Source organism: Puntigrus tetrazona, chromosome 19 (assembly GCF_018831695.1).
Source record: "Puntigrus tetrazona isolate hp1 chromosome 19, ASM1883169v1, whole genome shotgun sequence".
NCBI lineage: Eukaryota > Metazoa > Chordata > Actinopteri > Cypriniformes > Cyprinidae > Puntigrus > Puntigrus tetrazona.
This window is the reverse complement of record NC_056717.1, coordinates 15,495,370-15,509,376: the sequence shown is the minus strand read 5'-3', so window position 1 is coordinate 15,509,376 and position 14,007 is coordinate 15,495,370. Positions and strand designations below refer to the sequence as shown.

Genomic DNA, 14,007 nt, shown 5'->3' with positions numbered 1-14,007 from the left:
ATTCTATTCTATTAACCTGAGCTTCGGCAGTGATTGCGGCTCGCAGTGGTCCACGCCCAGCAGAAAAGCAACGCTCGGCTCTGTGCGACACATCCGGGGTTCATTCAGGGGTGTCACTCAAGCCTGCGAAGATGGCGACGACGGGCAGAAATACACTCCTATCGGTTAGCACAAATGTAAATAACAGCACTTCCGAAAGCCAAAACCCCGAGGAGGACGACGGACAGAATTTATGGTAGGCCCAGCCGGTTCTTTTATCCGCCGTTCAATCCCGGCTGTACGTGCAGAAAGGCGGCTTTAGGTGGCTCAGAGCCGCATGTGACAGTTGTTAGCCGCTAACTTGCAAATTTCCCCCAGCCGGGCAGGTACACACAGGCCAGCCTGAATCAGTGATCGCAGTGATGCACACTGTATTAAGCGTTGTGATTTAACAGCTAATGCCACCCTGTGTTCCTCTGCGTTCAGGTCGTCGATATTGAGTGAGGTGTCGACGCGATCCCGGTCAAAATTGCCGTCAGGAAAGAATGTGGTGGTTATGGGTGGGTGTTTTTTTTCTGTCACACAAAAAAAAATGCTGTTTCATGTCTGCCCCGTTTCATCCCATTGATCTGCACGCGATCTTTCATCACTGTTAAACACCACACAGTGCTGACTTAACGCAAGGGTTTGAACGTGTTCTGTGCGTGCACCGATCTCACTGTAAGTGTGCTGTTATTGTTACGGGGCGCACGTCATTGTCTCCGGTCGTCGCCGTCAGACACCGCGCGCACAAAACGCATTCGTGCCAGTCCCGTGGATTTTATTCCGCGTGGTTTATAACCGGTCGTTTATTCCATCTCGACGATTTGCATATGGTACAGACTGTCGGGTTTGGTGAATAGAGATAATCCGCGCTCTCAGACGTGGGCCGTGTCCCAAAAATCTAGCGTACCGCCTACTTAGACGGCATCATAGGCGTGTTCCGAGAAACAAAAAACGCTGCATTTGAAAAAATTGACTTGCTTGGAAAGGGGTTATATTTGCCAGCGATGGCCATAAAGTGCTGCCTAGCCCCCTATGATGACTAAAATGCTATCTAGGTAGGGAGCTCACTAGGTTTTGAGACGCAGCCGGTGATTGGCTCGTGTTTGCAGCCTCAATGGGTGCGCTTACTCACAAGGCGTCAGACATGATAAATGGCTATACAAACTCTGTTGACTTCATATTTTTATATTCGTATTAGATTAGATGATATTTTTACAGCTGTTTTTAAGCTGTGTTTGCCCATGTTGTCATATTTACCGTATTAGGATAATACCGTTTTATTTAGTAAACCTTCTGGAGCTGTGATTTCAATGTGCAGACAATCTGTTACTACAGAATATCGCACTTTTTTTCTTTGTCAAATATATTAATTTACATGAATTCTATACATTTTAACAGTAGAGAAAAAAAAGATGTATATCAGACACCCAAAAACATCACATAGGAAATTATGCGTTTTCAGTTCAGGCAATACATTTTTCACTTTAAGCTTTTTTATTCACACAATTATAAAAAATCTGTTTCTCTTTCAGATTTATATGCATATTATAAATGCATATTACTTTTTTTTTGTTTTTTTGATTTTCAGTTTGCCTATTGCATGAATAATTCACGAAAAAAAAACAGAATAGAAATGCTGCATGATTTGTATATACAATCATAATAATATAGAATAATATATCATTATAATCAAATATGGTTTATATATGTTGTTTTTGGGGCCCAAATGCATGTAAGATTTTTAAATTATTTGTCCGTGTCTTAATCTGACTTGTTTTACAGGTGAGGTGGGGTCTGGTAAGACCACCCTGGTGGCCAAACTACAAGGTGTAGAAGAGTACATGAAGGGCCGGGGCTTAGAGTACCTGTATTTCAATGTTCACGATGATGATATCGATGGTAAACATTAAATCACTGTCTAGAGTTTGATGAAATTATATATATACCAGTATGACTTGTGTTACCTTAAATGACACCGAATGAGAGAATCTAGTTGTGATCCACTATAATCAATCAATACTTTGAACGTTTTTTAACACTGCAGTATTTTAAAGCAGTGTTTTAGTACATTGGTCATGTCTTTTATTAAAATGAAAAAGCGTAGGATGTGAATAAGAAAAGATGCCATAACTGAGCACATCACTGAGATTATTTATCTTTGTATTCATTGCATCATTAAGCAACAAAAGCATCAACGTAAAGCTTAAATACGTTTCTGCTTTCGAAATATTATTTTTGACAACTAATATATGATCATTTTCAGTGAGGTTTGTGGTACGTAGTATAGAGGCTGCCTAATGACCATCAGTACGTAATTCAATACAGACTCGCTAAATCGAATCAAACTGTTTTTGTCAGATCATGCACGGTGTAATGCATGGGTGCTGGATGGGGACCTGTACCACAAAGGCCTGCAGAAATTCGCCGTATCAACGGAAAACCTGGAGGACTCGCTGGTTCTGTTTGTGGTCGACCTGTCCCGGCCCTGGCTGGCCCTGGATTCGCTGCAGAAGTGGGGCAGCGTTGTGAGAGATTTCGTGGACAAGCTCAGAGTTCCCCCTGAAACCATGAGAGAGCTGGAGCACAGATGTGAGTGGCGTCTTTGTGCGTGTGTTTAGATTGTGAGCGCGTTCGCATGCTAAGTACCCCGTAGGAATGATCTAGTGTGGTGATGCATGTTGATCTGCGATGGTCCTATATATTGCTGCAGGCAGTGAGACCGTTCTTATACTCGCATGAATGAGTTTGCAGTTAGTACGGTAAATGTCTCTCAATGCCACTGTCTTTGTATGCAGTGGTGAAGCAGTTTCAAGAATACGTGGAACCAGGAAGTGACCTGGAAGCTGTGCCCCAGAGGAGGAATCCTGAGTCGGAGGAAGAGAGCGTCCTGCTGCCGCTGGGAGACAATACACTCACACACAACCTGGGTCTGCCTATAGTGGTGGTCTGCACTAAGGTACACCTGCTTAAATGACTTTGTATTTAAAAGAAAGTTGTATATGCTCATGAAAGCTGCATTTATGTGTATACAAAAATCTGTAAAATATTACCTACTGTAATATAGTGAGAAATTATATATTTGAAGTTTTATATTATAGTCATTCTAATATGCTGATATGCAATATTTGCTATTTTTTTATATCGATGGATGTTTTGAACAGTAGCACTTAATGTTAATGTGGAAACTAAAATACATATTTCTTTGAATAGAATGTTTTAAAAAGCAACATTTATTTAAAATAAAAAATCTTAATAAATGATAAATTGCATTAAACAATATACGTATATATAAATGTTTTACTATAATTTCAAATCAATTAACGCTTGCTTGCTGAAAAACATTTTGCAGCCAAAAAAAGTTTTGAACTGTTCTGCATTTATATCACACAACATTTTAAGTCGAACATTAACACCTGATCTCCTTCCTTTAACATGTTTTGTACAATGCGGTTCACATGCCTCAAATTTGACCGGTGAAGTAGAAATGTTGCCGAATTCTGTATATTTTCTATACTTTTTTTTTTTTTTTTTTTTTACTTCTAAATTTAAACTTGATATTGAATCTTTTTGTTGATGTCGTCTCGAACTCTTGAATCCCACTTATTTCAATGAATACGATAAACTTGCCATTTCTGGTCATTGTTTACCGAGTCGTTTCTGCTTTTACTTTCACTAAAAGCCTCAAATATATCTAGTTCCAAAGCAAGGATGTAGTAGTATGTTAATGGAGTCTCCCTTTCATAATTGTCTCTCTGTGTAGTGTGATGCGATCAGCACTTTGGAGAAGGAGCATGATTATAAAGACGAGCACTTAGACTTCATCCAGTCTCACATTCGACGCTTCTGCTTGCAGTGTATCCTTCATCGTCACATCAAGCACTCCTAAACCAAAGCTGTAACGATGAATATAATTCACCCTGCGCGTTTTAGCCATCTGGACGCCACCTTACTTTCATGTTCAGTTATATCTTTAAATGTGTAATAATTTTTTTTGCGCGTCTGAATACAACAAGACAAGCTACACAGGTAGATGTATTGTTTCTTGTTGGCTTAACAGTGGAATGTGGTAACATTATCTGCTGACCTGCCATAGTGGCTGCTTTCCAAAAATCGACGAAGCGAAGAGCTTGTGTGTTCCTTGCTTAAATGTGACCTCACCTTGTTGTTTTCCTTCACGAGTGACCTTTCAGATGGAGCAGCACTACTTTACACATCCATGAAGGAGAACAAAAATCTAGACTTGTTATATAAATACCTCGTTCACAGGTTATACGGCTTTCCCTTCACCATCCCGGCTCAGGTGGTGGAGAAAGACTCTGTGTTTATGTAAGTGACTCGCATAAGACACTAACTGCAATCGACACTAAATGAAAATCGATTGCATATTGTTCGTAATCTTTCTAATGTGAAATGCGGGCACATTTAGGTTTACTACATCAACGTTTGTGCATCTGTTTATATAATCTGTGTTTTATTCTTTAGTCCTTCGGGATGGGACAATGAAAAAAAGATCGCCATCCTTCATGAAAATTTCCAGACAGTAAAAGCAGAAGACAACTTTGAAGATGTAATAGTGAAACCTCCAATTAGAAAGGTAGGACTTCAAGCTTAAATCGATCTTTGCCAGTGGATGTGCAGTTAGCCGTAGAATCTCTCTAATCTGTGTTTGCTGATATGTCTTTCCAGTTTGTACATGAGAAGGAAGTTCAAGCTGAAGATGACCAAGTATTTCTACTAAAGTTGCAGGTGATTGCATTATATTATATTGTATAATATAATAAACAAAAATGATTATTAGACTTGAATGTTACACGGCCCTTCAGAAATCATTATAATAATATGCTGATTTGGTAAACATTTATTAGCTATTTATAGATTTTTCTTAAAGATGAAATTGATCATAAGCATCACTGGCTGGCATAAATGTACAGTTTTCATTTATTGCAAAGTACTCTGAAATCATAGTCTTTTGAAGTTTTTTTTGTTGTTTTTGGTTTTTTTTGGCTTTTCATTGCCAAAATGTAAAACCATTTAAATTTCGCACACAGTTATTTTAAGTCTCAAATGTGATTGGAATGCTCTTGTTGTTATTAACCCAAGGATTTTTTTTTTTTTTTTAACAATTCACAAAACTAACATTTCCAGAACATTAAAGAAATAAACGCTGAACTATTTGTTTTTGCCCTGTCCCAGTCTCTGTTATCTAAACAGCCTCCAGTCACTGCAGGAAGACCAGTGGTGAGTGTTTTTCATGTGCTTGATTTACATTTCAGCCCACAGCGTTACTCACTGTTGAATCATGTTTTGGATAAAGACTTTTCCTGCTGCAAGACATTTGCATTTATATGCATTCATTTTTACTCAACCCGATTAATTTTTTTAAATTAAACATTCAACTTTGGTCTTTTGTTAGTCATCCTCTCATACAAATTTTTTTTTGTTATATTATAATCCTAAAACATTTCTATATGTGTCTGTAACAGGACCCATCAAACAGAGCTCCCACCGGCTCACCGAGGACGACCAACCGTTCGGCGGCAGCTAACGTGGCAAACGTCATGCCCATGCAATCAGGTACCAAGAAGATTGATCCCAACATGAAAGGTGTGTATGAATGTGCCATATTCAGGATGCATGCCTCCGATTCTTCTCCATCTTTCTTGGTCTCTTTCCTTCTGCATTCATTCTCGTAGTTTCTCTCCTTTTCTGCATTGCCCATGGAGTCACACCTTTCTAGTTCTTGGGAATTTATTTCATCCAGTCTCTGGATCTGGTTTCATGATTTTCACCACCCTGTGATCTTGGGAAGAATGTGACCTTCAACATGAGATACCATCCCCAAAAGCTTGTGTCGTAAATGCACTTCTAGTGTCTCCAGAGATTGTTTCAGGATGCAGATAAGAAGGACTTTACTCTTTTAGGATCAAATCATAGGAAAATTGCTGCCATGTTTGGAGGAGATTAGGAGAGCTTGTTGGGATTAAAGCTTGTTTCCTTGCTGAACTTCTTTCAGACTTTCATTTCGGCTTTTTCCTTTACACACGTTTTTAATTCCAGTTTAGGGTTCGTTAGATGTTTCTGTTTTGTAGTAGCCTGGATCTAGGTATCTGAGTTTCAGCTTGTATGGCTGTGCTAATTATTGTCATTTCTTGTGACAGGAGGTCAAACCAGTGAGGGTGTGCTGGCTAACTTCTTCAACAGTCTGTTGACTAAGAAAGCAGGCTCACCAGGCCCGGGCGGCCAACCTACAGGAGGAGGAAGTAACACACCAGGAACAGTCCGCAAGTCAGGTGGGGGATCCTCTGTGACAATATCACTCCTCCATTCATATCTGTGTCCACGTTCATCGTGAATTTGAAGTGTTTTGACTTGGAAAGCTTCAGTTTTGTTTTTGTTTCAGTGTTTTTTCTGAAACACTGAGAATACTTTTTGTGTGCAAAGAAATCAAATAATGAATTTATTCAACAATTTCTTCTCTTTCTTGTCAGTCTCCGCTGCCGTTCGCAAGAGTGCCACAACGCTTTATAATATTTTCAGCCATAATTTACCAAAATGTACAAAAATATATTATACAATCTGAAAAAGAAATTGTTCTGTCGATCTTTTTCAACTGTAGATGTTGGGCAAAGGTGGCATATAGCAGCAGTGGCACATAATATACACGTTCTGATTGGTCAGATCACCTGTCAATCAAGCTCTTGAACGCTTTAAGAAGGCTAGCATTGAGCTGAAGGAGTAGCATTACACTGGTATTCAACAAGATTGCATACCATGTAAAATGACCTTTACAATCACTAAATCTGATGAAATTCTTGATGTTTGATGTTACAAATGATGGAGCAGGTCTGTGAGTTTATAATCTTCAAAACACTTCAAATCTTGTCTTTTTCATGTTGTAAACGTGTGAGGTCACTGAAGTTTGTCCCCTGTTCTCCCTTTTTCGTTTGTCCTTATATTGTCCTCATCACCCTCCTCTACTGCACCTTTATCCTCCCATCCCAGATCTTTGACATCAGCGACGGTAAAATGAATATATTTGATAATCTCCTCTGCATGTGCAGCTAAAAACCCCACTAATCATTCAAGCTGACATGCCGTCACCCTCATTGTTCACGGTGCATCAGATTACTGAATAACAGCCCAGTAATCTAACACAAAACTCAACGGATCAAATTGGCTTACACAACCTCCTTTAAAAGGATCAATTTTGACTGTACTTATCCTCATATTGTTCCAAACCTGCGTGACACACTTTCTTCTGTGAAATACAAAAGACACTTCAGAAGTGTTTTTTTTTCCCCCCATACATTGATGCTCGGAAGGGGTTCATTTGTTTATTTAGACCCCACTGATTTTCAATGTATGGACAAAAACAGTTGGACGCTCTTCGAAATGTCTTATTTTGAGTACTACAGGGGGAAAGTAAGTCATACAGGTTTAAAATGACATGAATGCAAACAAAATGTAATTTTTTTTTTTTTATGAACTATCCCTTTTAAAAGTTAAAATGTTAAAAGAATGAAAAAAGCTTTTGGCAGTGACTACATTTGTTAACATACTAAGAGGTTTTACAGATGTAACATTCACCTTACAAGCTCTAAAACTAACAGCAAGTGCAGTGGTTTTATGGCCCACTCTCTTGCGTCCTTTCATTTTATGCATTTGCATCTTCATTTGTTTTTAAATCCATAATGCAGCTTGATTTTTATGGGAGTATATTAAAGGTAAAGTACGTCATTGGCCACAGTGACCTCTCCTAGTCGTCATTTTTGTGCCCCAATTTTTTTTTTTACTGTAACCATCCTGCCATGAGTGTTTTGTTGGGTTTGTTTTCTTTATTTTTTTTTTTTTTTCCTTCTGTACTTTTGGTACGAATGAGTGAGCAACTACATTCGTGTGCACTTTGCTCATCAGTCATGATATTTAACCCCTTTAAACTGTCTTTCATCATGTGTGTAAGCCAGGGGATGTTGGCCACGTTAAGGTGTGTGTTCAGGCGACTGTCCCTCTCTTGCATCGTTTTTCTTTAACAGCTGCATCTTCCTTTTTTTTTCTAACCGCTAAAAATGTCTTATAGCACTTTTCATACCTTTGCATGTATAACTTTGGCCTGTGCTATATGTCACTGTATTTTTAGTTTCGGGCCTTGTCCCGCTCCTCTGTCTGTCTCGTGCTGAGTTTTAAATTGCAGTTAAAGGCCATCTAATAATCACTGCATGAAGCTTCATTACATCCATAATTTAGATTTTCTAGATGTCCAGATATTTTGTCACTTTTACTGCTATTAATACAGGATTCAGTAAATAACATGCAGCTACAGTACCATTCAAACGTTTGTGGTCAGTAAGATTTTAATTTCTTTCCCACCAAATCTGCATTTATTTGATCAAAATACAGTAAAACAGTAATATAAAAAAATATTATTACAACTTAAAGTAACTGTTTTGTATTTTAATATTTTTAAAAATGATGTATTTATTGATTATTTTAATAATGATGACGGCTGAATTTTCAGCATCGGTCTTTAGCTTTATTTGATGCTTTTGAAATCATGCTAATAAACTCATGGTGCCCAAGAAACATTTCTTAATAATAACAATTTTGCTGCCTACATGTTTATTAGGATTCAAATCTTTTATTGTAAATATCTGTATTGCCACAGTTCAGTTAAATGCATCATTGGTAAAAGGTAATACTAATAATAATAAATAATCTTTCTGACCCCACACTTTTGAACAGTATTTGCGTCAGCAAGTAGTTTAACCTCAGGTGAAGTTTATCTTGTGGTTCATCTCAGTGAGGTCATGCTAGGCTTTGTGTATGCAAACTTCTTTTCTAATCCCACAACACTGCAAAATATGCAGTAAGTTTATATTCAGTCTGTGACATTTATGTATTCTTTTAGTCAAATATCTTCAGTTGACTGATTCAGACGACATAGTTTGGTTTAGAAGGTTACCAAAGACTAGTGTGACTGCACCACTTCTAAATTGCACTATATTGAAACGGCTGGTGAAGGCATCGATTAAAAGAGATATATATATATTTTAATACAGTTGACAATAATTAAATAATGGGTTTGTTTGGTGCTTACACTGTAAAAGCAGAGAACCATGTCAAAACCAAGCTAGTTACAATCCACAATTGCTGCAGGGCTAATTGTTAGCACATAATTAGTGGAATTAAGACATAAGCCTTTAAACAGTGATAACATTCCCATCAGATCAAAGACTTTTGTTTGGCTTAAAGCATAATTTATCAATGAATGTTGTCTTAGCATTGTACCTTTCGAAACGCTAAATACGCAGATGGTCGAGTAGTAAAAATGTTACTGCACGCTTAATGTCATTTTTTTGGCTGGATTTTGCTTGTATATGTTTTTATAAAAGCAGCTTTTAACCTGAATGCGTGTGTGAGTCTGTGTGAAGGTCGTTTCATCTCCATTCATTCCATCGCTACATATTTACTTTTCTCCTTCAAACTTCTTATTCCAGATCTTTCTGCTTAACATTGATGTAGGAAAAGCAAAGGCTTGTGCTATAGTTCACTCACAGACTCACAAACACAGACACGCTGAGGTTTTAAGCGTGTTGCCATCCCTTCTCACTGATGTAGGAATAATCTGGGTTTAATACAAGTGAAGCCCAATCCACAAACTAAATGTTTACTGCCACAAAAATATATTTTGTTTTGTCCCTTCTTTTCTTAAAAGAAAGAAAAGCTCAAATCTGGGCACTTTCAATAGAAGTGAATTGGGCCAGATATGAAAAACATGCATGTTAATATAAAACTATGAACTGTGAAATCTCTTGCTTAAAAGCTATGTGTAAAGTCCTAAAAGAGATCCACAAAAATGATTTAAATGGCTTAAGATCATTGTTTTTCTGTGGTGCTACTGTCCTCCTTTCACCCATAAGCCTATTTTTTTGTTTTTGCTGGGGGTTATCAAAGTCGAAATAATTTTTGTGGTAACAAGCATTACGCCACAAATCCCGTCGATAAGGCTTAACTTGCATTGAACCAAAAATACTATTGCTTTGGTTAATACCGCTTTCAAATGATGCGATCTGAAATTTGGCCAGCGTACTCAAAGTAATTCAATTTGATCTCAATTTGTTCATTCTCAGGCTCCAAGTTGGGGTTGACAGATGTCCAGGCTGAGCTGGACCGGATCGCCAACAAATCTGACCTGGACTCCTCGGCCCCTAACGCCACCACGCCTCCTGCTGAAAATGACGAATCCTGAATGAGAGGCGGGGATTATTCACCATCAAGCTCCACCCCCTTTACACTGCTCTCTCCGCCCCCCCCGAACCTGCCTCCCTTCTGCCACCTCTCCTCCCTTCCTCTCCCTCACTCTTCCCCTTGATCTTGTTCAGAAGGGGGATTTATTCCTGTTTATTCCTTGTACGGCCAGTGACAGTGAAGCTGCATGTCTGGCAAATTGCGATTGCTATGTCTGTCTCCACACACACGCACACATGTACAGCGGACGGGTCCGTAAAAAAAACGTAGAGACGGGGTTGTCGTAGAAATGAAGGAGACTAGATCAGCGTTGAACACTAAAAGAGAGGATTAGAGAGGAAATGGGGATGTAGGGAGAAGTCTGAATTAGAAAGCGAAAGAGGTTTGTGAACTTAAGTGTATCTATGTGAAAGTTAGATTATTCCTTGGCTTTCAGTAGTGAATTATTTTATATGAAGGATCCTGTTGGAGTAAAGTTAAAGTCACTTGGCTTCTGATAAACAAGCGCACATTTTTGCTGATCGAAACGTCTTACTAAGCCTCATCTGAACAAAAAATGAAATAAAAATAAAGGGAAGCATCACAAAAGAGATTCGATCAAATGATTCGTTGGATGTGATCACCTTGTGTTGGTGTTTATCTTTAGCACTCTCAATACCTGGCCTCTTCTTAATTGTATCGATTACAGGACCAGAACAAATATACTGACATGACTTCAATGCTTTGAAATATCCATAATCCCTTTTTTGCTGCTGTTAAACTGTCAACAGCGTCACCAAGTCAGATTGACGTGATCTGTTGCGAACGATTACAAGTATCTAAATCTTGCACTATTGCATATTAGTAGGCAATGACACTGAAGATGAACTCTAACGATGCTGACTGTAGCGGAGTAGTCCATTTAACTGGAGCGCGAGAGTTTTTAGCTTAGACATGGTTTATGAAGTCGTCTGTGTAACTGCTGATCAAAACTATCGATGGGACTGACAACTATGTCCAGTGTAAAAAAAAAAAAAAAAAAAGAAAAAATTGTTTGTTTTCTATGTTCAAAAGAGCTTGAAAATTGTGTGTGTGTGTGTTCTCATCTTTCAACTACAGCCAGTTATGGCACTGTTTATTAATGGATGCACTAGAGATCATGCAAACACGATCAGTATTACCGTCTTTTCATTGGGGTATGTGTGTGTGTGTGTGTGAGTGTGTGTGTGTGTGTGTGTGTGTGAGGGAGTTTGAGCAAAATGAGTAAATTCAGCAGGAGATTTGTCTGTTTAGAGACTGTAACGGCTAGACATTAGTACCGGGATAGGAAGGGATGGGAAAGAGGCAGAGGTGGCAGGGCAGGTGAGATCTCAGATCACCCTCACCTGCATGTACAGTCATCAACCGAACTTCTGACGAGAGGGAGGGGGAAATACACATACGCTAATATGGTCCTGTAATTTCACAAGATGTAGTGACGTTTCTCTGGATCAGGTCTGTAATCATTCTATTAAAGTTGTATTTATTGGGAATGGCTTTTGTCTCGTACGTTCTTTGGTGTGTGTGGGGAAGCATTAAAGACACAGGAAGTCTGTGATCTCAGCAAAAAAAAAAAAAAACGATGCAACAGAAGTTCAAAATATTTCAACATTTTACAAACTATATTTGTGTTTTATTTCTCAACGTTCATTTCTCTTTCAGAAAGCATTAGATAAACGAGTTTGGCCAACTTACGTAAAAACTGCTCAGGAAAATATTTTCAGTAACGATACATTTTGTACATTAAACTAAAAATAAAGGCCATTTATTACATTGTATGCACCAGTACATTATTGACAGAGTATTACAATATTAAATATTATATAATAATTCCAGTACTAAAACCATCTAACTGCAATAAGCTGTGTGTGCAATAAGTGATACTATTCTATGTTAATTTATTAAAACAACCATATCCTTTATCAATCCCCCATCCATGGCAGACTATAAATATCAAGACAAGTGTTTTTATACTGGTGGACCTAGGACAGAAATACATTATTTTAGATATTTAATTCAGATTCAACAGCACCAGGTATGTTCTAGATATGTGGAAGCTGCTTACTTACCCTCAGGTTGTGAGCGATGAGCCGCAACAAATGAAAGTATCACGCTAACAACTGAGAGATATGAGGCCAGAAGACCACACACCTGAAAAACAAAACGGCGATAGAGATTACAGCATTAGCAATGTGACACAATCACAACCAACCATGCTAATGAAATGCAGCAAAAATGAGAAAAGGTCTTTTTTTTTTTTTGCAAGTTTGATCGCCTGTAATAAAAGTCATCAGGCCAAGCTGACAAACATTCGCTGTGATGAAGCCCTTACTGAGGCGGTGACCAGAATGGGGGTGTCATAAGACTTCACAGCGGCTACAATGGAACCAGTGGAGATGAAGATGAATCCCAGTGTATCAAGCACAAACTCCTTGAAGAACAAACAGAATGAAATGCTTCATCAGAATGCACATAAATCACAGGCAGACTCATTTATGATTAGAATGGGGGTAGTTGACCTTGGAACAAATATGGCAAAGTCACATATCTGGTTGTTCAACGTGCTGTACACTTATTTCTGAGCTTAAATCGACGCTGCACAGAAATTCAGAAGTTTGCAACACCATACTACCATTTACAGCTAAAACCTTGATTTCCCTGGTTGGAAAATACAGCTAGTTGTGGACAGATTAGCTGGTCAACTAGCAACCTTGCCCCAAAACCAACTTAATTTCTGCTTGTTTGTTGGGGCGTGTTTAAAAACCACACAAGAGTAACTATATTAAAACTTATAATATTTTTGATATATAAAAATTCCAAGGACCTCAACGACAGATGGCGAGCTTTTTTGTGCGAACGGTGCAATCTGAAACGGAGTGGCGTACAATTAGTACGTGGTACGTAATACTCACGGCTATCGTCCAGTTCACGAAGGATGCCCTTTTCGGAATCCCAAATACGGTCAGGAACAGAAAAACGGCGACCGTGATGGAGTAACCGAGTGTGACGCCTTCGAAGAAACCGTAAGCGTAGAAACTGTTGTACCACGTGGAACGAACGCAAGCGAACGCTACGAGGAGAATCACCTGCACACACAAACACACGAAGCCGTTTCCGTGCTAGTATTATATCAACTGTTACGATTCCCAACGAGAGAATATTGTAATTGACTGAAATGAAAGGCGTGTTCGGTAGTCCGGTATCGTCGCGCCGACAAAGGTGTGGATGAAGAAATACTTACGAGCTGAGCGAGCTTCAGAATTCCTTGTTTTGATAGCAAGTACTCCAGGAATAAAATCCCCATCATCGTTCGGTGGGTGATGATAATAAAACACCGCAAACGACGCGACGCCACGGGAGCGCTCGACGAGGCGCGCGCGTCTAGTAGCCGCGAAGCGCTCAGGAAACTGCATCTGACACGATTTACTGCCGTTGCTCAATTTCACGTCACGATTCACAAGTCATCCCGCGACTTAATTCTCGAGAGCGTAAATAGCAATTCGTTGGAACACATTATGATACATAACGGATGTTTCACATCACATTCCCGCGTTACGCGCATCTTTGATTGTGTGGGAGATGGGGCGCGTGCACTTTTGTGAACTTCCGCTTCTAGTTTGTACAATTATGCAATTTACCTGCTATATACCAAATGTGAGCTGTTTTATTAAATCGGTATAGGACGTAAATCAGATATGTTTTTAAAAAGAAAATGACAGC

General features: G+C 38.9%; 2 protein-coding genes across 5 annotated transcripts; one reads left to right on the top strand and one right to left on the bottom strand.

Moving 5' to 3' along the window:
* Positions 1-79: 79 nt before the first annotated feature.
* On the top strand, positions 80-11,780 carry dync1li1 (dynein, cytoplasmic 1, light intermediate chain 1). 4 transcript variants are annotated; one of them, XM_043217576.1, is made up of 14 exons: positions 80-235; positions 466-539; positions 1,807-1,923; positions 2,383-2,613; positions 2,820-2,980; positions 3,785-3,878; positions 4,215-4,350; positions 4,507-4,618; positions 4,711-4,770; positions 5,218-5,262; positions 5,508-5,628; positions 6,183-6,314; positions 7,027-7,045; positions 10,152-11,780. In XM_043217576.1, exons 1-13 carry the CDS (start codon positions 132-134, stop codon positions 7,032-7,034), a joined length of 1,395 nt encoding a protein of 464 aa, XP_043073511.1. In that variant the 5' UTR covers positions 80-131; the 3' UTR covers positions 7,035-7,045; positions 10,152-11,780. The 4 variants fall into 4 exon arrangements, with proteins under 4 accessions (XP_043073511.1, XP_043073510.1, XP_043073509.1 ...); XM_043217575.1 differs by lacking the exon at positions 7,027-7,045 and having other exon boundaries at positions 5,508-5,598; XM_043217574.1 differs by lacking the exon at positions 7,027-7,045.
* Positions 11,781-11,899: 119 nt separating this feature from the next.
* LOC122323444 (CKLF-like MARVEL transmembrane domain-containing protein 7) lies at positions 11,900-13,872 on the bottom strand. Its single transcript, XM_043217264.1, has 5 exons — positions 13,529-13,872; positions 13,200-13,373; positions 12,620-12,718; positions 12,357-12,438; positions 11,900-12,269 (listed from the first exon to the last, which is right to left on the bottom strand). The coding sequence occupies exons 1-5, from the start codon at positions 13,592-13,594 to the stop codon at positions 12,256-12,258; spliced, it is 435 nt and encodes a 144-aa protein (XP_043073199.1). The 5' UTR covers positions 13,595-13,872; the 3' UTR covers positions 11,900-12,255.
* Between the last annotated feature and the right edge of the window lie 135 nt (positions 13,873-14,007).